General features: G+C 45.1%; 1 protein-coding gene across 1 annotated transcript; it reads left to right on the forward strand.

Moving 5' to 3' along the window:
- Window positions 1-394: 394 nt before the first annotated feature.
- LOC131290910 (uncharacterized) lies at window positions 395-20257 on the forward strand. Its single transcript, XM_058320097.1, has 6 exons — window positions 395-490; window positions 6044-6197; window positions 7418-7632; window positions 17787-17935; window positions 18006-18264; window positions 20135-20257. Exons 1-6 carry the CDS (start codon window positions 415-417, stop codon window positions 20194-20196), a joined length of 915 nt encoding a protein of 304 aa, XP_058176080.1. The 5' UTR covers window positions 395-414; the 3' UTR covers window positions 20197-20257.
- The last annotated feature ends 1239 nt before the right edge of the window (window positions 20258-21496 follow it).

Raw genomic sequence — 21496 nt, forward strand, 5'->3', positions numbered from 1 at the left:
TCGAGCAGTAAAAAGAACACATAGCCACAAATACCGAACAACTACCCAACAATGGCAATAAGATGCACATTACCGTAGCGAGTGAGTGTAGGGAGTGAGTGTGTAGAGTGTAGGTGTTTGGTGGAACGCCCGGAAGGGATATTACTTTCATGAGCTTGGGCTGGCCAACTCGGGTGTGAGTGTGGGTGGTGTGTGCTGGCTCCACTATAGTGTTGATTACCGTTTGATGAAGTGAAAACAACGACCGAGACTCCGCGCGCGTATCCCGTTTCGACTGTGTCGTCCGGCTATAGAGACCGCTGTTGTGCCTGTGCTCAACGTGCCGTATAAGCGACGAATCGACCAGAGGTTTGCTGCGGGTTATAGCTCCGTCCCCAACACTGTTTGCCCGCTCGTAGGACTTCGTCGTGCGCGATGGGATTCCTACCCGCACTCGACAGGATGGCGCACCTGAAGGTTAACCTCGCCACAGTCGTTCTCTTGCTGCAAGGTAAGCCTCACAGCACCACACATATGCCGTGCCTCGTCCTCCACAAGGCAGTGGCCGCTTGCCGTTTATCTCCCAATCGAAACCCTCCCCCACGGCTGGTACGACAAGTGATTGATTGGAAATAACTGATTGGATTGATATTGACGTTGCACCTTGCCACTTGGAGAGCTCCGCCGTGGAGCTTTGAATGCGAACCCGACAAACAACTGGCCCAAGACGCCGCCCGTGCTCGCACCAGGGCTGCGGTTGTGCAAGCATCGGCAGCTTAACCTGCCCCGGAGGTTCGTGACAGCTGCGGGATCTGCTGTTGATTTTACGTTAGCATCTGACGTCGACCCCTCGGGCAGGTCCCCCTGCTCGTCGGCGTCGTGACGGCCCTAAATCAAAACTATCTCCACTCCAACACACCGACACAGACACATGACACCTAATCTGTCCAGAAGATGGCCTCAGGTGGCTCCAGTTGTGAACCGGTCATAATAATATCAACAATGGGTTTATAGGTTTGCAACCTTGTCGGGCGTACAGTGTAGCTATTTGTAAGCGATTCACTTCTTATCCCTAAACATCTTCTATGTGTTTAGTTTGCTTCGGAGGGGTTGATATCGACGATCTGAATTTAACACGTTAACTGCCAAGCGTTTTTAGCACACATTTTTAGAACAATCTTTTTTAATATAATTTGTTTATAATATTTATTAAACCAACGATTTTTGAAGGCTAAGCAAAAACTTAGCTTCCCAAAGAATTGATATAAAGTATTACTATAATTTTCATGTTGCATTTATATTTATTTATGTCTGCTGCCTGTATTTTATTCTTTTATCGTTTGTTCATTTTATGCTCTTTGATTTTTATGTGTGTTTTGCAACCGACTTACGCTTTTGCTGCATTTTCAATTACATCAATCAGTTTGTAAACAAAACTTCAATCAAAATATGATCGCGTAAGCAGTAAACTTCCCGGGCAAAAGTGGGTGACAGCAGCAACTAGTTCTAAAAAGATTGCGACCCATAAAGAAATGAAAATGGTACATAAAAAGTATAGTAATATTAAAAATAAATTATGTGGGAAGCTACTTTTTTGCTTGGCCTTCGAAAACCATCGGTTTAACAAGTATTATAAACAAATTTTAATTAAAAAGATTGTGCTGAAAACGCTTGGTACTCAACGTGTTAATAGTGAACCAAATAATAGTAAACCAAATTTCAGTTGAATGGAAATTTAAACAGTTTATTTGTATGATTAAAAAAAAAAACAATTTTATTTGTATGAAATGGTTTATTTGCATGAAAACCAATTTGTGAACAGGGAAACGTGTATCCTACAATGGTTGTTAATTAGAATAAGTGGTAAAGAAGCGTGGGATTTTCCCTACCAATGGAACCGATTGATATGTTTTCGTTATAAACAAACCGCATGATTTGATTTCGTGTCAATCGAATAACTCATTATGAAAGTACGTTTATAGTGAACTATTTGCGGTACAATGTTTTGCTGTAATAACTGATGATAGTTCCAGCAAATTAATTAACCGAGCTGTTAGCATCTCTCCTCTGTCGATTGTGTAAAGTTTTTCATCGTCACTGTTCGGGGATTTGGTACTGTTGGCATTTGCGTGACAAACCCCCAGCTTGTTTGATTACAACCGCTTCCGCGCGCGTGTGTGTGTGTGTGTGTGTGTGTGTGTGTGTGAGAGAGTTGAGGACCCACTCTCGGTGTGAAATGTCTCCCCTTACGGCCGTTCGGTTGGTAAAGTGGAAAAGATAATCGATCTACACTTGGCTGCCCCCGGAAGCGGACCCCTCAGCGGTGGCACCCGGTATGACTACCCCCCCCCCCTCCCCTCCCCCTCTCCATACTTTTCCGGCAACGCACTCATCAACCGTTTGGTGCTATTTTGCGCGACCACTTCTTGTCGACGAGCTCGGTTTTCTTTATGCCACACTTGAGCGACGCTTCCGTGAGAGGAAAATGGCGGGCGAACGGTGTCGGGCACACTCACTGCAAACTCTCCGAAAGGTCCTGGAGCTACACACAGCTCCCCCATGTCCCATCCCCTCACTCCCGCCGTTCAATCCGACCATTAGCAGCCTTTTTGTGGTTATTGCCTTTTTTCATTCTTTCTTCCCTCTGTTTTGAACCCGGCTCGGAGGATGATCCTTTTTTTTTTTTTTAAATGTTTCTCCCTCTCTTCCGCCATCCCTACACTGCGCTCGCTTGTTCAATTTTAGTTTCTAGTTTTTCCCATATTTTTCAGTTCCGTTTTCCTCGTGCCAAACCGCTCCAACCGGAGGGTTTTTCCACTTCCTCTGCGGTCGTTATCTGCCGAACGCTGTACACTGCGTTTTTTTCCTAAACCTCCCCCCCCCCCCCCCCCCCTCGTTGAGGGGTGACGCACGGGCACACACACACACTAACCTTCGTGCCATAAATCATGCTGACAAATTACTGAGTGACAGTTTTATTTTCCTGTCGCAATTAGTAAAAATAGCTCGCCGAGCGTACGAGTCAGTCTCGTGTAGGGGGGGAAAGAGAAACACACGAATATAGATAGCTGACAAAATTGCAACAAAAAAAAAAAAAATAAGGGAAAGAAACCCGTCCCCACCCCGAACGGGGGACGGGTCGACTGTCAGAGACACCAGTCCTGGCCGCAATGTCGTCGGAGCGCGCGCGTGGCTTGAATCAAATCCGCGTTGCGTTCGCTCATTTCGCATCCCTCCCCCCCCTCCCAACCCCTCTCCCACTAGCGCCAAAAAGCCACACTAATCTTTTATTTGCCCGACACGGTGTGCCGGTGTCGCTGGCGTACCGGTTATGGTGGCATTACGTGGAAACGGGCAGGTAGAAAAAATGCGTCGCGCTTTTCCCCTTCGGAGAAAGCCATCCGGGGCCTTCGCACACGCTGGGAACGGGAGGAACGCATGAGGGGTGCGCATCACAACTGCCTTTGCTTAAAAGATATCAGTCACACACGTTTTCACGCCGGAAAGGAAGACGGTGGGAAAGTCTTTTTGGTTTAGAAATGTGTTTTATGTTAGTGTTTTTATAGGATAAATATGTTAATCTATTGTTATAATGTTTTGTTTTTGCTAAAACTGTTTTCCTTTTTTGCTTTTAAAATTTCTATAAAAAAAAATATAAAATTTACCTTAAACAGTTTCTGAATTACAACTTCATTTAAATAATTCTACCGTGTTAATTATGTCTTCCATTTACTACATTCCTAATAGTTATTATCTCATTTGATTTCTCTTAGGTCGATCTTTTAAAACTTAAGGGCTAATCTTATACATTACAAAACAATAAATTGTTGCAAAACCCATATTAAATGTTTAAGAACTGTCTTATTTATTGCCGAAGTTGGAATGCATTTAATTTAGAATCAAGAGACAACTCTGGGGTCGTGAGAAAGGATTAGATTTTTGCGTTTCTCTTATTTCCACTCAATGAAAGTTTCTCTTATTTCAATAATAATGAAAGTAGAAAAACACTATCGGCACTCAATTTGCGAAAGGCTGGAGTGGAGTTCGGTCAAAACTAGCAGCAAAGTGAAGAACGAGGTGGGCCATTTTGTCACCCTCTCCTCAAAAAAAAAAAAAAGAGTGCGGCGGTTCACATTCCGATGTGCGAAATCGCCCCCTCTCTCTCTCGCTCTCCGTTCGAGACCCCAGCGTGCCCGAGTGGTCGGGATGTTTGTGAGGGAATTGTGATGGCATTTTAACCCCCTTCCTCTGCCTCTTCTGTATCCCTCCTCCTCCTTTCTTCCTGCGAAAAAAAGGATCGCCCTGTCGATATATATATATTTAAAGTTGTCCATCGGAACGGGCAAGCCGGGCGTGGTGGCGGCGGAGTGTCGACAAAATGATCACACCAGCCAAGTGCGGTGATGATTGATGGTGCCGTCGGTACGATTGGCCGACCCTGGCGAGGGATGGCCCCGCTGCCGACAACGGAAGCCACTCCGAAAACGCCACACGGAACAAAACGCTTTTCCCGACGATCGTTCCGGCTGTTGGGGGCGGGTTGCAAGGGCAACGGGGGCCGGGGTCGGTGGAGTTTAGAGGTTCTAGTTTTGTTCAAATTTTAAATGCACCCTACGGGTCGCCGCGCTGCCCCCCCGAACACACGCTCTTTTGTCGAACGCGAATGGAGGCGCCCAGTCGTTTGTACTAGCTGACACTCCGAACGTCCGACACCGCCCTCCGTCCGTGCTCCTTTTGTTTTACCCGAACCCCACCATCCTCCCCTCACCCCACCTCCCCTACCTCGGCACCGTTTGCCCCTTTACCGTTGGAGTGCTGACCTCGTCCAACTCGAAGCGCCGATTCGTGGGAGGTTGTTTTGTTTACTTATTTCTTTCCCCCAAAACACACACACACACACACACGTACCCAATCTGCATCGAAATATTCCGAAGGCGATGCCTCTCGCCGCCAGCGGGCGCGCGATGTATTGCATTGGCATTGCAAATTGCAAATTCACTGCCCGAAAATCGAATGTTAATGGCATTGGTTTTTTTGGTGGGACCGGCAAAGGCGGGAGGGACATACAGACAGTGGCGGCGCTCTATGTTCTGCTGCGTCCTCGCTCGGTGACCCGAATGACAGCTCCCTCCCCTCCTCCCCCCCGTAAGAGGTGAAGTAGATGGAAACCACGTCTGTGCAGTAAAACCCAAAACCAAGAGTGGAAGACGAAAAATCAAAGCTGTAAAAACTCCGCTTTCTATTGAGCAACAGTGGACACAGGGGCTGACGGTGGTGGTGGGGGAAATAATGCTGTCCATTTTCAATACCATTGGACGATCCGAAATGATGGGTTCAACGGACACAGACAAACACACACACACACACACACTTGGGGCAAATTGGATTAATGTTTTCCAGTCTGTTGCACGCGAAGTTTGCGTTCGATTTTTGAGCATTATTGTTGGTCGCCTACAAACGTCAACCACGCATGAATTTCTTTCCTTCTTTCGACTCGTTCCACTGTTATCTTTTAATTATCAACTGAAATATATTTTAGGATTTCGTTTCCGAACGAATTAATTCGAGCTGAGTACCGAGCAAAGCATTTGTAATGCTTTTGAACGCAAAATTGTGACAAGAACAGGATATTGTATTTATGTATCCTTTTAAAAAACTTTAGCAAAATCAAACTTTGTTATCGTTTGTGTTTGATTTAATAAACAAAAACAAATAAGAGATTAGAGTAGAATGGAAAGCTTTGAATTCTATTGGTTGGAAAAAGATCAAACCATAACTGCAATAAGATTTATTTTACCAAATGTCAAAGAGTGTTTGGATTGTTTTTAATTCTTTTTTAATCTGGTTTTGTTCTCTTCTTAAACATTTGTAGTGAAGTGAATTTGAATATTGTTCTAAATACTTTACCGATTGGTTTGCAATGTCTTCCACTTGATTAAAGTACTGTTTTTTCCTTAAAGTTACCTTGTTTTTGTTTTTTTCCATCGCACAAACAACGATCGATAGCGCTTTTAAAGTAACTGCACAGCCGGAGTGACGCCAGTGTTTGCTTTCTTCTTTCCAGTGCTCAGCAACGCCCGGTGCCTGCAGCTGAAGGAAATCTCGGTGCCGGAGGTGGTGGACGTGCGGGAAACCGTCACACTCACCTGCAGCTACGACATGGGCACGCACAAGCTCAACTCGGTCAAATGGTACAAGGACGGGCGGGAGTTTTTCCGGTGAGTAGCAACGGGCGGGCTCCGGGTTTCGTACGTTTTGTGCATGTTTCAACAACATCCGTAGTATCGTTTCAAATGTTTTACCTTATTTGATGGCAGGTGTGACTTGATGGTAACCATTTTTAAGGGTCATTTCAAGTCATTTTTCTTATTTTGAGTCACAAAAGCAATAAGAAACGATAAAACAAAGTAAATTGCAAACCTTTCGCGTCAAATTAAGTCAACATCTAATGACGAAGGAAGGAAATAGAGTTAGAATAATAGAACGTCGACTTTAACATTAGTGTTGTGCCTTAAGAATCTTTAGGCAAGATTCAATCAAATGAGTCTTTCACCTAAGATTCATTCAGATTGATTCATTAATCTTTTGGGATTTGAATCTTGAAACATTAATGACTTTTTCGAAGCCTTAATGAACCTTCATGAATCTTTCAGGAATCTTCATGATTCTTGCATTGGTGTGGGTCAAGCGTAAAAAAAAAACATAATCTATCTCTTCCCATTTTGCCGGCATTACTTGTCTGTATTTCAACATTAATGAATCTTTGGGACTCATGAATCTCTCATTGAAAGATTCATGAATCTCTTGCATGATGCAAAGAAACATTGAACTGAACTTAAAGTGTGTTATACAACATTAACACGTTCCGTACCGCGTCACCCAAATATTGGTGACAGCAGTTTTAGTACAAAAAAGTTTTTAACCCATAAATAAATGAAAATGCAACATAAAAATTATTATAGTATTTTATATAAATTTTTGGGAAGCTAAGTTTTTGCTTGGCCTTCGAAAACAATCGGTTTAACAAATATTATAAACAAATTGTAATTTAAAAAATTGTACTAAAAATTGTGCTAAAACGCTTGGTACGGAACGTGTTAACACGTTGACTGCCATGTCACCCAAAAGTGGGTGACAGCAAAACTCAGTTCTAAAAACTTTTCGACCTAGGAATAAATGAAAATGGAACACAAAAATTATAGTAATATTTTATATCAATTCTGTGGGAAGCTAAGGTTTAGCATAGCCTTAAAAAATTGTTGGTTTAATAAATGTTATAAACAAATTAAATGAAAAAAGATTGTTCTAAAAAAGTGTGCTAAAAACGCTTGGCAGTCAACGTGTTAAACATGCATAACTGCTTATGAAAGATAAAATAATAATTTTACGTTACTACCATGAGCCTTGTTACTAACTGTTGCCTTTTACTTTCCCCCAGCTACTCACCGATGATGCCAAGGAGTCTGATTTACTTCGAGGTCGACGGTGTGACGGTGGACCGGAACTCCACGGAGCAGATCTGCAACCAGTTCCTGTGCACCATCCAGCTGCACCAGCTGAACATTCGCTCCGGCGGCTCGTACAGCTGCGAGGTATCGGGCGACGCACCGGAGTTTAAGCTGGCCCACGGCGTCGGCAACATGACGGTGGCCGGTGAGTGACCATTTTTGCGTTTGGCACGATTTCGGAGCGGCAAACGGGATAGGCGATGATAACAATGTTGCAGCGCCCGGCGAAAGGTTTAAAGTGAAGCACTTTGCGCCTCGCTAAGTCGAGAGCGGAGAAAGGGGCCAAACGGTTATTCGATTACGTCGGACTCGCCCACTCGGTACTGACAGGTACCTGCTCGCAGGCATACGCTCCTTCTCTCCTTCGCCCTGCCCTTTTCGACAAACGGCTCCCGGCAAGCGGGCGACGGCCTTCGGGCCACAAAATCCCTTCCCAAATCCCAGCAAAGCAATAGATTATCGCCCTATTGACATGTGTTGAACCAGTTTCTCATTCCGATGCGGCAAACGCCGGTGCCGCCCCGGCGCTCCTCGGTACTATTTACAGGCGCTCGGGGAGCGTTGGGACTGGGCTCTGTAATCCCTGCTCTAATGCATACTTGGGCAGGTAATTTCAGCCGCAGCCCGGGAAAGCAAGGGAGCGGTAAAAGAGCGGTAGGGAGCGGGGGAGCGGCCCGGAAACGCTTCAGCACGGATTAGCTCAAGTGTACAGTTTTCTAATGGAGTCCCAAATCCGATAATACTATCTGCAATAACACTAGAATCCATTTCATTTTGTGAAGATATTTTACGAACCCGAGCGTGCCACGGATGCGGAAGGAGGGGAGGGGAGGGGACACTCACACCGGAAGTGCCCGGTGGGAAATGTGGGGTTTTCGGTCGACAATCGGCCTGGCTAAAGCCCAACATTCGAGCGTTCCACGAAACGTCAGGACTCATTGATACCGTTTCGGTGAAAGTCAAAACAACATAGTCGCTCGGTTGTACTCGGTTTAATGCAGCGGCATGTAACGTCCGCAGCATTGATGCTTGGGGAGTAATTATTCATAATGTGCCTCGATTTCCACGAAATAACTCTGCACGATCCCTACCGGTGATGGACTGTTACGTTTGTTTTTACAACATCGAAACTTTATTTGTAGTGTGAATATTTTCAATCAAGTTTTGTTTACAATCCATCAAACCGAGTGCTTTCAATCCACACATTAAAAATGTTTGCTTATTTTACCAATATTAAACATTTTCCAATTTTCCACACCGATTGCTAAGCGTTTTTACCATAGATTTTTAGTACAATTTTTTTGTGCACTGTTGATTGCATATCTCTAGGCGCAAATCTCGTGTAGCAAAATACCTCTGCCCACGGTGTGTACAACATTTGTTAAACCACTGGTTTTCGACTGGCCAAGCAAAGGGTTAACTTCCCACTAACTAAGTTAATTAGTTTTGAATATAACTACCGTATTTATGTTGCATTTTCATTTATTTATGGGTCAAAAACTTTTCAGAACGCATGACAGCTGGCTATCAAAAAAAAGTTACTCCTAAAAGTATGCAACTGAGTGTGCACGGGAATTAATTCCGAGTTGAAGTGAAATGAAATCAAAGCACAGTAAATTTGATCGATTTGATTACAGCTTCTCAGCCGACAATAGAGTTATGCTAAATGGAAGCAGCATTTACAATGTTGGGAAACAATTTTGTCGCGTATTGTGGAGTACAAAATGGAAAACAATCGTGCTGTACATGACGAGTTGACTTAGTCTTTCCTTATCGTTGTGTTTCTCCGTTTTCGTTTCCGTGCCCCTCGTTATGCTTCCCGGAAAATACATTGTTCGCAAACGCACAAAAAGGGCGGCAGACAAAGGCGAAAGACACATGGCGCATTCGGCGTTTGTGCGAGTGTTATGCCAGCTTAGGGAAATTAATTCGTTTCGGCATGAGTCTGTAGGTGTAGGTCGCTTGGCGTTCTCCGTTTTCCCCAGCGCAACGGCAAACGGCGCTGGTATTAGTGTGCCGCGGTAGCACATTAATTATTGAAAAATGATACGAAGGAAGTATTCCCCTCCCCCCACCGCCTCGCCCGTCCTTTTTCGCCGAGCGTGTTACATCGGGCAGGGCGGCGTGATTTTCCGCGTTCGTGCATAAATGAGAGAAATTTCCCGGAATTCACGGCTCGCGTCTTCGCGATGTCTTTCGGCAAAAGGGGGTGGGGGGGGGGGTGGACTTTTCGGAGAGAAAAGCGAAAAGGAAGAAAAGCTCATCATCCGCACGTGTCTTCGCGATGCGCGGGGAGTTGCTTGGGTTTAGTTTGGTTTTTTTTTTTTGCTGTAATTTTCCCACAAAAAAGGGAACACCGGAAAATCCATTCATCTATTCAACGACACGAACTACCTAGCGGGTTTTTTTTTAACGACGACGGTGAGGGCCTACGCCCGCTTTTGTTCGCCCGCGCGGGAACGATTCTCGGGCGCGGGTCGCATAATGAAAATAATTGTTTTCCAGCGAAACCGCGAGCCGGGTCCTTTCCTTTTCGGCGTCCAGGTAACACCAACCACGTCGTCTTAGGTGTGTCCAGTGGGGGGGTTTTTTTTTTTCGTTGCCTCAGCTTCCCGTTGTTCACGAGGAAAAACGAAAGCACTTCAAAACTATGTTGCTCCCAGCGTTTCTTCGGGGGCTTCGCGGTTTGAGTAATTGCACTCGGAGCTCGGACCGGGCAAACTGCTCGGAAAATGCCCCCCCCCCCCCACCCCATTTAGGGGAAAGCACTCGGCCAATAACGGGCGCCAGAGGCGAGCGCAACCAATTTCGAGTGCTCTTTGATCGTTGGCCTGCACTAACGAGCCACTCCAGCGAGCCGCCGTAGTGTTTTGGCAACCAACTTAGGCAGCAGTCTCTCTTCCCGTGTGTGTGTGTGTGTGCCCCGTTTTTTTCCTCCCGTTTTCCCCGTCTCCTCCCCGAAAGAGGGCCCTCGCTTTTAATTCGATCAAAAATGGAAATGCACCGAAGATGCAATGCCCGCCTCTTCAAATAAAGGACTCCAATTGGTGCTCGATTCGATTTTATTCGATTTCTGTCCGTCTTCTTCCGTTGTTGCACCTGTTTTTGTGTTTTTTTTTTTTGCTTGCTCGCTCTGAGGTCTCTGAGGAGATATGGTGCCATTTTTCCGTGCACTTAGGCACACCCAGCTGCAGTGTGTGTTTCTCTATGTGTGTGTGTGTGTGTATGAAAAGCGAGAACCAAGAAAAAAGGCCTGTATGCAGCCCATCCTCCCGCATAACGATGTTTCCACTACCTTATTCGTAGCGAATAACAATAAAAAACAAATAAAAAAGACGGAGAAAAAACAACAAGAACCAAACAAACCAAAAAGGGGAAAAAAATGAAAGACAGAAAACGTAGCAGCAGGTAGATTAAGATGGAAAAGATGGAAAACGCAACATCATAAACGAAGCGGATGCAGTATAAATATGGAAAATATGCTTTACGTCACGATACATACACCGGGTAAAGGAAATCTTGTTGTCGGTGAGGGGGGAGGAAGGCAACAAATAAAGTAACATTAAAGACCATCAAGGGGGGGGAAGAAAATGCGAGTTCCAGCGTGCGGGACAAAGAGAAATAAACAGAAGGAGTGGTGAACAAAAAACCTTCGGAACCAGTCGACACAAAGGAAGGATTTTTATTTTTGTTTGCTTCGTTGGCACGCCACGGAAACCCCCCCCCCCCCCCCTTCCCGTTGGGGTGGGGGAGGGGACGATATAATTTTAAATCTTCGAATTATTCCACCACCACCACCACCACACATACACACGACGACGTCGAAGGCACATTTCAGACCGAACAAAAATCGACAGGGCGAAAGCCTTCCGAACGATAGCCATCGATTGCTGCCAAACTTCTTTTTTCCCCCCGGTGTGTGTGTGCTTTGGAGAGAGAGAGAGGGTGATGAATGTGATGGGGGGGAAGGCTCGTCGAGTGGTGGACGCCGCATGTCTGACGGTTGTTGAATAAAAGAGCAAAGGCTTTTTAGCATTTGACGATGATCCTCCGAACGGCGAACGGTTTGAGCCCCGGGAAAATCCCCCCCATCAGAAGGAGAAGAAAGTTTGAAGGGGGGGGGAGGGGATGACAGGCAGGATGAGATTTGATTATTATTATCACATTCTCGTGACCCCCCCCCCCCCCCCCCCCCCCCCTCACCAGAGAAGCAGCGACCAGATTGAACCAGATTTCCTGCATTCTCACGACTGTCAGCTTGTTGGGAGCGAATTTTCCTCCCCCCTCCCCCCCCGCTCCGCACCCCAGTCGGTTTTTCGGCCACCCCGGAGGCATACTCCACCCCCCCCTTCTCGCTGTTTGTGTATCTGTTTGCTCCTGTGCGGGCCCAGAAGCATCTTTTTCTGCGTCGTTTCTTTTCCCAACGTCATGCCTTTATGGTTGTCCTTTATGGTTTTGCTAGCCTAAGGCGGAGTGGGAGGGAAGCGGGAGGTGTGCGACGAAGCCGAGAAGAAACAGAAGGCAAAGGAGCCTCGGATAAAGGGGGGAGGGGTGGGGGGGGGGGGGAGAGCAACGAGACCAGCAAAAAGGACACCACGGCATGCCTTTCATGGCTGCATGGAAACATTAAGGCCACAATGGGGGCTTCCTGGTGAGCTTCCCCTCCCTCTTCTCACCCCTCGGCAAACGTAACGAGCCGAAACGAAGCCTCCGAGCCCGCTGTTGGCAGCTCGCCCTCTCTGTGTGTGTGTGTGTGTGTGTGTGTGTGCGGCGAGATGTCTTGCGTGCTTCGCTGACTCGCACTACAGGGGATCTCTATTCAGCCGTCTGTTTCGTCTTTTCCGTTTCAAATATCCAGGCCACCCCCCCCCCCCCCCCCCCCTACCACCCACAGCTCCTCCCCTCTCTAACAGACACACACACACACACACACATACACACAACGAATCTTTTATCATTCGAAAGCTTAATGTAGTGGAAAATTTATTGTTTCTTTACGGTGACAAGGCAGATTTTGGATTTGGCAGGAAATCACTTTTTCCTCGGTTAATTTCATTTCGCTACGCCAATCGTTTCATTTCAATTCCTTACCTCCCCCCCCCCCCTCCCTTTCTCTGGTTTTCCCCCTCCGCCACGTCATTGTCTTGTCGAGGCTATTGTTTGATTTGGTCTTCTCATTGCTCATCTCGTCCATTCAATTGCCAGCCTTACAATTGAATCGTGCGTGTTTGCGTGTTTCCTTTTTCCACCTTCCATTGTTGTTGTTGTTGTTTTTTTTGTTTTATTCTCTCAGTTTATTTTCCATTCTTACTCGCGCCTAGTTTTCCTTTCCCTTTTTTTTTTTTAACGAGCTTCTTGCCCTGGGTGAATGATCGTTCGTTTTCGTTCGCTTTCCATTCAGTTTGTCTTTTGTTTTACGACATTTAATACTTGCTTGTTGTTGTTTTGTTTTTTTTTTTGCTTTTTTGGTTTTTTTTACAGTATTGTCCCTCTGTTAATCACTTTCGACATGCACCGATACGCGAGGGGCGTCCTCTAATGGGCTGATGCAAGCGTGCTGATAAAGAAGAACGTCACTCAGAAAAGAAAAAAAAATACAATCTTGCCCTGTAACCGTTCGGCAACACAAACCTCCCCCCCCCCCCCCCACCAGGGCAATGTATCATTCACCACCGCACGCACACGTCTATTGTGTTTTGGGGATGTTTCGGGTGGATCGTTCGTTCGAAAGCGAAAGCGGTGCGATTTCTCGTTTGCCCTCAAAAAAAAAAAAAGAAAGAAAAAGGGAAAAGTAAATCCTCGCTCGAAACCGAAAGATTATGCGTCGATCGCGTTCGCGTTCACATTTTGCACACGAGAACAGAAAGTGAAGGGCCGCACTTGTGTCGGCTTGGCACCCGTCCTAGCCCAAATCCCACCCCCCCCCCCCCCCCCCACCGCCTCTTCCCTCGTCGCTTTTTGAGGCAATATCGTTGGATCGAATCGATGTCTCTCCCGCGTGCCGTCGATTTTGACAAGCGAGCGTTTCCCCCAGCGCCGTCTTTCACGGGCTTTTCCTTCCAAAACCACACGAAGCAAAGTGCTTTCGGTGTTTGGGTGTATGTCAAAAAAAAAAAAAAAAGAAAAAGAAAGAAAGAAGTAAGAAGAACGAAAGGAAATACAATCCTCGATTGAATCGACATCGACGGCTCGCGAAGGCGGGCTCGTTGGCTCTCGAGGCTCGATTACGCCGGTAGGGCGGTCCTTCCCGGTCCCAATAGTCCCACAGACACAGTCCTGTGTGTGTGTGTGTGTGTGCTTGTGTCTGCCGCAAAGGGGTAACTCTTCCGGGGTTTCCACTTGTTCAACCCCTTGTTCCTTCCTTGAGGGAAAATCCCCTCACGGGTAAACGTGATTTATCGTTGTAGAAAACAATTCCAACTTGTTCCGTGCAGGAGGATTTGGGTTTCTTTGTGGTTTATGCCACTTTTTCCTCCACCCACTCCTCCCCGCCACCCCCAGCCCCTGGGTTGGAAAATGCGACATTTTCGAGACACGCAAAATTTGGCGTGTAATTTGCAGGTTAACGGTGTTGGAAACGGTGCGTGTCACCTGCCAAAAAGGGTTGCAGTCTTAGATGTTTCTTGCCGTACGATGACAAACACTTGTGTATTTTTACCACCTCAAGCTGGTGAGTAACGGTTGCATTTGAATTTGCGAAGTTGTTTTTCAAATTAATTAGCCTTCTAAACACACGCACTAGATAGTTTCAACAATGATGTAGCGTACCAAATGTGTTAGTAAATAATAAACCCTAAATATTATCGACACTTACGCACCAGTGTGCGTTACAATTGCAAATATTGTGTTCCGCTAAAAAGTGGTTAAATCAAATTAGCAAACTGCACGACCCGGCTGAGTGATATTGAAAACTATCTAGCCAATATGAATTGATTTTGAATTAATTAGCCACGACACTTGCGCGAGGTGTAATTGGTTCGTTTGGTAAATATTTGTGCAACTAGATAGAAACACACAGGGACACACAAACACGCGGTGCTATTTAATACCGCACCCTTTTTTTTCTCATGGCAGTCTATTACCGCCGGCTTCAAAAATGTTTGTACAAGATTATGTGGGTTTGGTTTGGCAGTCGGTTGTCAGCGAAAGTGGAAAAACAAAGAGAAAAAGTAAAATAAATAAATGATATACACGCAACGGAATGGGAACTAAAACAAACAAAAACTAAAAGGGAAATAAAACAAACAGATAACCGCAGTCACAAAATCACACGCAAATGCTTTTGCGAGCAAATAGTTGTGCGTGTGGAATAAGTTTATTCAATTATCCTTGCATCGGGTGGACCGATGTCAGGAATGTGGGAAAGCAAAAGGCCAGTACATTTTTCACCCCGAAATGGTATGGCAACGTCGATGCTGTGGGATTTATTTAGGTGCGGTTGAATCGTAAAAAATCTATTCAAAGTTAGTTGTAAACAGAGTGTTATAGCAACATCACTAGCCTTAAAATATACTCCGAACACAACTCGACCAACAAACTGCCGACCGAACCGATCAATTTCGACCGATTTCCTATTGGCCGGATCCGGTTCCGGTGCGAAACTAATGAACCCCGATGGATCAATGCGCGCCATGTTCGCCCGCTTGTCATGTAGCGCACGCACGCACGCACGCAGTTTCGTCAAAGTCACGTCCCACTTTCCGTTCACGTTCACTTTCACGTTCCACCTCGCACGGTTCGGCCTGGCGCCGGCCCCCCTTTGGGAAAGTGTGGGGCTCATGGGAGAAAAATTAGTCATTGTTACGAGATTCATTACGCGTACACACCTTCCCGCTGTAGCGTGTCCTGTGTTTTCTACCTTCGCTTTGCTTCTTGCGTCGGTCGCTTTTGGTGTAAGTTTTGTATCTTTCGACGCCGGAAGTGAAATGTTCTTCACTTCACAAATATTATTTCTTAAAAACGGTTGCACTTTGTTGAAGAAATATCGTTACGTTGTGGGTGTTTTTTTGCATACGTGACTTATTTTATTTAAACAATAAATTGCTTACTTTCTAATTACATGAAGTGACGAACCTTGAAACATCCTACTGAAGCAGGAGCTGACAAAGAAAATTACAAATGGTTTCCCGCTCCAGTTTCCCTATAAACACGTGAGCTGTCATTAGTTCTAAAAAGTTTTTGTCCCACAAATAAATGAAAATGTAACTTAAAAATTATAGGAATATTTAATATCAATTCTTTGTGAAGCTAAGTTTTTGTTTAGCCATCAAAAACTGTCGGATTATTGAATGTTATAAACAAATTTTATTAAAAAAGATGGTACTAAAAAAGTGTGCTAAAACGCTTGGCAGTCAACGTGTTAAACACACTAACATAAATCTAACGACGATAGAAAACTGAGCTACTGATGAGGCGAGGACAACGGACTGATAACGATAAGCTCGCTCTAAATAGCTAAGCTCCGAACCCTAACATGTAAATGCGGCAACTAATTGTCATAACACACTTAATACAGTCTTTTTACAGTTTATTTGTCTAGAGATTTGATATGCTCTAGTGTGTTCTAGATGACCTGGGGTTAAGATTAAGATAAGATAAGTTTCTCCCATAATTGGAAACTCCTTTACGCCAGAAAAGACCATTCACTCCCTTTGTTACGTCCCGCAACAGTTTTTCGGTCCGATTCTTTCTTTCTTTCTATGCGTTTCCACCCAACTGTTGTTATCTATAGTTTTAACATAAGTGTATATTTATCTTTGTTATTTAGGTTCTAGACGGCTTAGTTTTATTACTTTTCACTTTCTTCTACAAACTCTATCGCTAATTTACACTTTTCTCCTTTTTTTTTTTAACAAATTCGTTTTGCCAAGTATTACTATTTTTAATATTATTTATATCAAACTCCGTGTCTGATTTCAACTTAAAAGTTGAACATTAAAAATAACTCGCGAGCGAATTCAATTACAAAAGATTTAATTCAGATGAAAACGTTATTGTTATCTTCATAAATAAAAGTCACAGCTTTTTTAAAGTAAAAATGTTTTGTTTTGTATTCAAATTTGTACAAACCTATTGTTGGTAAAAGAGCCCCTTTTTGTGTTGGGCTTTTCATCGCTCCCCTCCCTGGCAGCTGGTTCCGAAAATACTTAAAATACCGAAGGGCTTCACTCGAAAGGAGTGGGGTTTTGGGGGAGGAGGGAGAACTAAAAGCGGTACCTTGTTTTCTGACCTGCTTACACGGCGGAAGGCCGCGTGCTCGGAACAGAGGGTTTTCCTCGCGAAAGGGAAAGAACTAGCGAACGAGCAGATGGGAAGCATCACCACCACCACCACCACTAGCACCACCGTCTTCGTCGTCTTCGTCGTCCAGGGCGGTGGGGTGAGATAATTATGAAAAATTAGAAAGTTTCCGGCGTATTCTTAATTACGCCAAAAGCAACATTAATTAGCCATCAATTTGCACTTTTATCGCACGATGCTGGCTCTTCTTCTCTGGCGGGAAGAAATGGTGAAAGAACTTTGGGAAAACGGAAGCTACCGCGACTCTGCGCGCTAATAGTTGTAACTCAATCGTCCCCGTCCCGCGTCTTCCCCACCGCGTGCGCTGCAGATCGATAGCAGCCGAGGGACACGAATGTCCGAATGCGATTCCAGATTCCCGCTCCACTCCAAGCGAGAGGAGCTGTACGTGCCGGAGCAATCGGCGGCTTTCCTTCGACGGCCGGGGGGTTTTTCCCCGTCACGTACGCGTGATCAAAAGTGTTCCACTAACTGCTCGACTTAATTCGATCCCATTACTTCGCAAGTAAGCGGCGGTCCAGGTGGCTGGCTGCGAAAAGCGCAGGTGGGAAAAAGTTAGGTTAGGCCAACTGAGGCCACACCCGCTTCCTTGTGCGACCTCCGGTTCATTAGGAAAATGGGAAAGATTAATTGGTCGAACAGCTGAGACGGGTCGGCGGATATGGAGCCGGTACGCCGTATCCCTGCAGCGCAAAGGGGAGGCAACGGAGCCAAACGACTTGATTGATCTGCGCTGCGTTCCATTAGCTCAAACCACCGAACATTCCGCGCCATTAATTAATATTCGTAATCAATTTGCACTCGTTCGCTCATCGCCGAGTGCCGAGGCATGTTGCTCTTCCTGAGATTTTCCCACCGTCTGCGCTGCTGCTGCCGGGAAAAGTGTGCTGCTAATGATAGTTCATTCATTACTTCTTCAACCCCCCGTCCGCGTTACAGCGCGTTACGAGTGCTTACTTTTAATGCCTTTTCATCTCTCTCCCTTTCTCCTCCTCACAGTTTATCCACAGTTCGATCCGATCATTAACGGGCTGCAGCATAACGGCGTCCAGCATAACTATGCGCTCGGGGACTTTGTCGTTGCCAACTGCTCGTCCGATATGTCCAGCCCCCCGGCACGGCTCTACTGGTTCATCAACGATCGCAACGTCAGTATATCCCGTAAACGTGCGCCACTCCAACAACTAATACACCTCCCGGGTTTTTTTTTCCACCCAGGTTCCCTCCGACTACCTGCAGCCGCCGCACGAGACGACGGTGGAGAACGATGGCTTTCTGCTGCGCTACCGGACGCTCGAGATACGCTTCTACATCGACGAGAAGCGGCTCGGCAAGCTGAAGGGCAAGCTGGCGCTGAAGTGTCTCGCCCGGATCGACTCCATACCGCAGGCGACGCGCGAGTCGACGCAAATCATCTACATACCGACGACGGACGAGCTGCGCAACCAGAAGCTGATCAACTGGCGTGGATCGGATGGTGAGTACCCCGCCCTTCCGTGCCTCGTTGTCGAAAGTCAACGCGGACGTTTAGCGTAAAGAAATGCGAGATTTATTGAAAGATGAATGATATCGTTTTGGTTTCGTATCGAGAATCCGTATGAGGATATCATAATGATCGTCAGCTGAAGGACCTGCAAGAAATTGCTGGAGGCCAAAGTGAGAGGTGGAGATTATTAGGAGGTCACTACACACAGCGCGAAAATTGCCTTTGACATCGCGACTTGCGCAGCCCGACGCGAAACTTCAATTCGCTCAATTTCAACAAAGGTTTTTATATCACCAACTATATGTTTTGTTCTTCTTGATTCATTTTTACTTGATCCAGAAGAAAATAAAATTTCTTAACTTTATATTTAGTACTAATTCACAATTTCACTTTTACCTGTTGCCGGTTTCCATCACGTAAACAAACTGTTCATATACCACTAGAAAGCTCGGGAAAACAACCGATATTTTGGCAAAGCTGGGCTACTTTTATTCGTGCGTAGGGATGGTCGCGACGTCCCGCTGCAAAAGCAGATCAGTTTCGGCAGTATAATCACGCGAGACAGGTGGTAGAATATGGGTAAATACATATATACACCGTTTTCAAGTCCAGGTAAGCATCGTTCAACTGCTTCTGTAGCACTGTTCAACCGTAAGTAAACATTTGACGTCCAACTGAAATACTGTTGCCTATCTGTGCATGATCCAAACGTAAATGTATAAAGTTCAATCGCAACGAAACATTTGATGCCTCCGATGTCAATTGCTCGTTTATATTGCCCAGATTGAGTGAGATGAGATCGAAAACAATCATTGAGTGAGAAATCTGATGGTAAATAATTAGCTGCGGAGCACCCGAAATCCTTGAAAACTTACAACAATTGTAAAACTTCTTACGAAGATCAAGAATGTTTTACGCCGAATACAGATTATCATAAAATTTCATTGTGCCTGAATTACAAATTATATTTATTTTTATTCTAATGGTCTTTGCAAATGACATCAACAAAACGAAGTTAAACCTTTATCATGTAAACGTATCAGCTTGAATACATCAAATGTTTCGTTGCGTTTGAACTTTATTCATTTACGTTTGGACCATGCACAGGTAGGCAACAGTATTTTACTTGGACGTCAAATGTTTACTTACGGTTGAACAGTGACACAGAAGCAGTTGAACGATGCTTACCTGGGCTCGAAAACAGGTGTATTATAATGAGGCACAAACTCAGCCCATAACATTTTGTTGAATTTTGACATTGACATTGCCATGAAATTTGTTTAGTGTTTGGCGCTACTACATTTGAAAGTCACTGAGAAATCAAACTAAAACATACAACGACGATATTATGCTCCACCATCTCGTTCTTGTTGAAATGCAGTTTGTTTACGATTCGGCAACAGAAGAAAACCTTGGTACAAATATCGGTTAGAATGGAGTTTTATAACTGAATTAAATTTGTGATGAGTAAAACGTAAAAACCGATGTTTCGTGATGAATATTTCTCGTTTTGTTTGCCGTTCGTGTTTCGGTTCGCTTACATTTTATCCAACAGTCGGTTTATTTTCGTTTCGAATATGACATTTGACAGGAGCTAAAGCGAGATGGCGATAGTTTCGCTGTTTCTATACCTGGCGACAACGCCGGTCGCGGTTCACGACGCGACGTCGCGCGTCAATGTAGAGATCGTGTTATGCTCTCCAATGTACGGTCGGTGTTGGGTATCATGGTGACAGTGCGTCGTTCATATTCCCACCTCAAATAAACTGCATTAAAACACCAACTGGTTCCCTATTTCTAGTGCTGGTTTAACCCTTACCAATTCGGGTAACATCTTTCGGATTGCTCTCGTTCGTTGCAGCTGCTTACCGCGCAATCAACCCGCCTTCAATCAATTTTACGCTTGAAGACGATCAATACTAGTAGCCGCCCGTTTGCAAGGGACCGAAATGTGCAGTAAACCATGATACTGATAGGCATGTGCGAAAGTAAACAACGTGCACTTGACGTTGTATTTTGTGCTATAACACCTTCGTGTTTACGAAAGCAGTAGGCTTTGAAACTGATTTGAACGTTTTGATGTCTTCTCGAAGAGACAACGCTTGAAGCTTGCCAGTTTGAAACTGGATTAGAGAGAAAACTTTCCGAAACTTGCAATAAAAAGGTTATACTTAGTCCATGTCTAAGCCATTGGCAGTTTTTGTTTTCTCTTCCCGTACGGAAACGATGAGAAACAGTGTTCTATAAATCATATCACTCTGAACATCAGAACAAGGTGACATTGGATCGGCGGTCAGTAATGATTAGATAAACCCCCCTTTCCCGATCTCTTTACAGCTTCCACAGTGCACTGGTCGGTGGCTCCCCTGTGCCTCGTACAGCTCGTCGCCGTCCTTAGAGTGCTGTAATCTAGCTGTGCCGTGTCCAGCAAGCAACAAGTCTCCTCTTCAAACACCAGCAGCTGTCGGAAAATGCGAAAAGAGGCTGCGCAACCGAAAAACCGGAAACGAGCGCGTACCGGTTAAGCTAGATATTCTTTACACCAGAACTTGAGGGGGTGCAACGGAGGTCATACTGGAAGGAAGGGAAAGGAAACGATGGCCGATGGGTAAGCCACTAGTCATATACTCAAAACTCATAAACTAAACACACGGTAAAGATAATGAATGAGACAAACAAACTTCTAATCCTGTTGATATGTTAAAATTCGGTTGATAAATACTCGTTGATTTGCGATCAGTTGTAACCATTCTCCCAGCTCATGTTAACAAAAGTGCTGGCCGGGACCGGAAGCGAAACCGGTACGGTGTTGTGTATGCGTGTGTGGGCACTTAACCACGGCAAAACTAGAACTAGGCGGGCTAGGGTAAGAACGAACACATATTGCAGTTATCATAAGCGACGTTAGGCACATAAAAAAAAACACATACCAATAGTGAAGCGGTAGAAGTAATGTAAATATGGAACTGCTGCAAACATTTGACAAAGCAAAACAAAAAAGAAAAAGGAAAACAAAAACAAGGAAACCTAAACGAAATTAAACCAAAATGGAAGCAACATACAGTTATGTATTCCCTGGCTGCATTCGTTTCGTTTCGGAGGTTCGAGGTGGAAATAAGATTGATCGGCGTAGAACACGAAACGGTCCACTTAAAGAAAAACACTGCTAAGAGAAAGTATTAAAAATAACAAAATAATAATGCAAGCCGCCAAAAAATCCCGC

Source organism: Anopheles ziemanni, chromosome X, assembly GCF_943734765.1.
Source record: "Anopheles ziemanni chromosome X, idAnoZiCoDA_A2_x.2, whole genome shotgun sequence".
Classification (NCBI taxonomy): Eukaryota; Metazoa; Arthropoda; class Insecta; order Diptera; family Culicidae; genus Anopheles; species Anopheles ziemanni.

Coding starts and splice junctions, on each gene's coding strand:
- LOC131290910 (XM_058320097.1), top strand. CDS start 415: ATGGGATTCCTACCCGCACTCGACAGGATGGCGCACCTGAAGGTTAAC. Junction 491..6,043: donor AGTCGTTCTCTTGCTGCAAG/GTAAGCCTCACA, acceptor TCTTCTTTCCAG/TGCTCAGCAACGCCCGGTGC. Junction 7,633..17,786: donor CGGCAACATGACGGTGGCCG/GTGAGTGACCAT, acceptor TCCTCCTCACAG/TTTATCCACAGTTCGATCCG.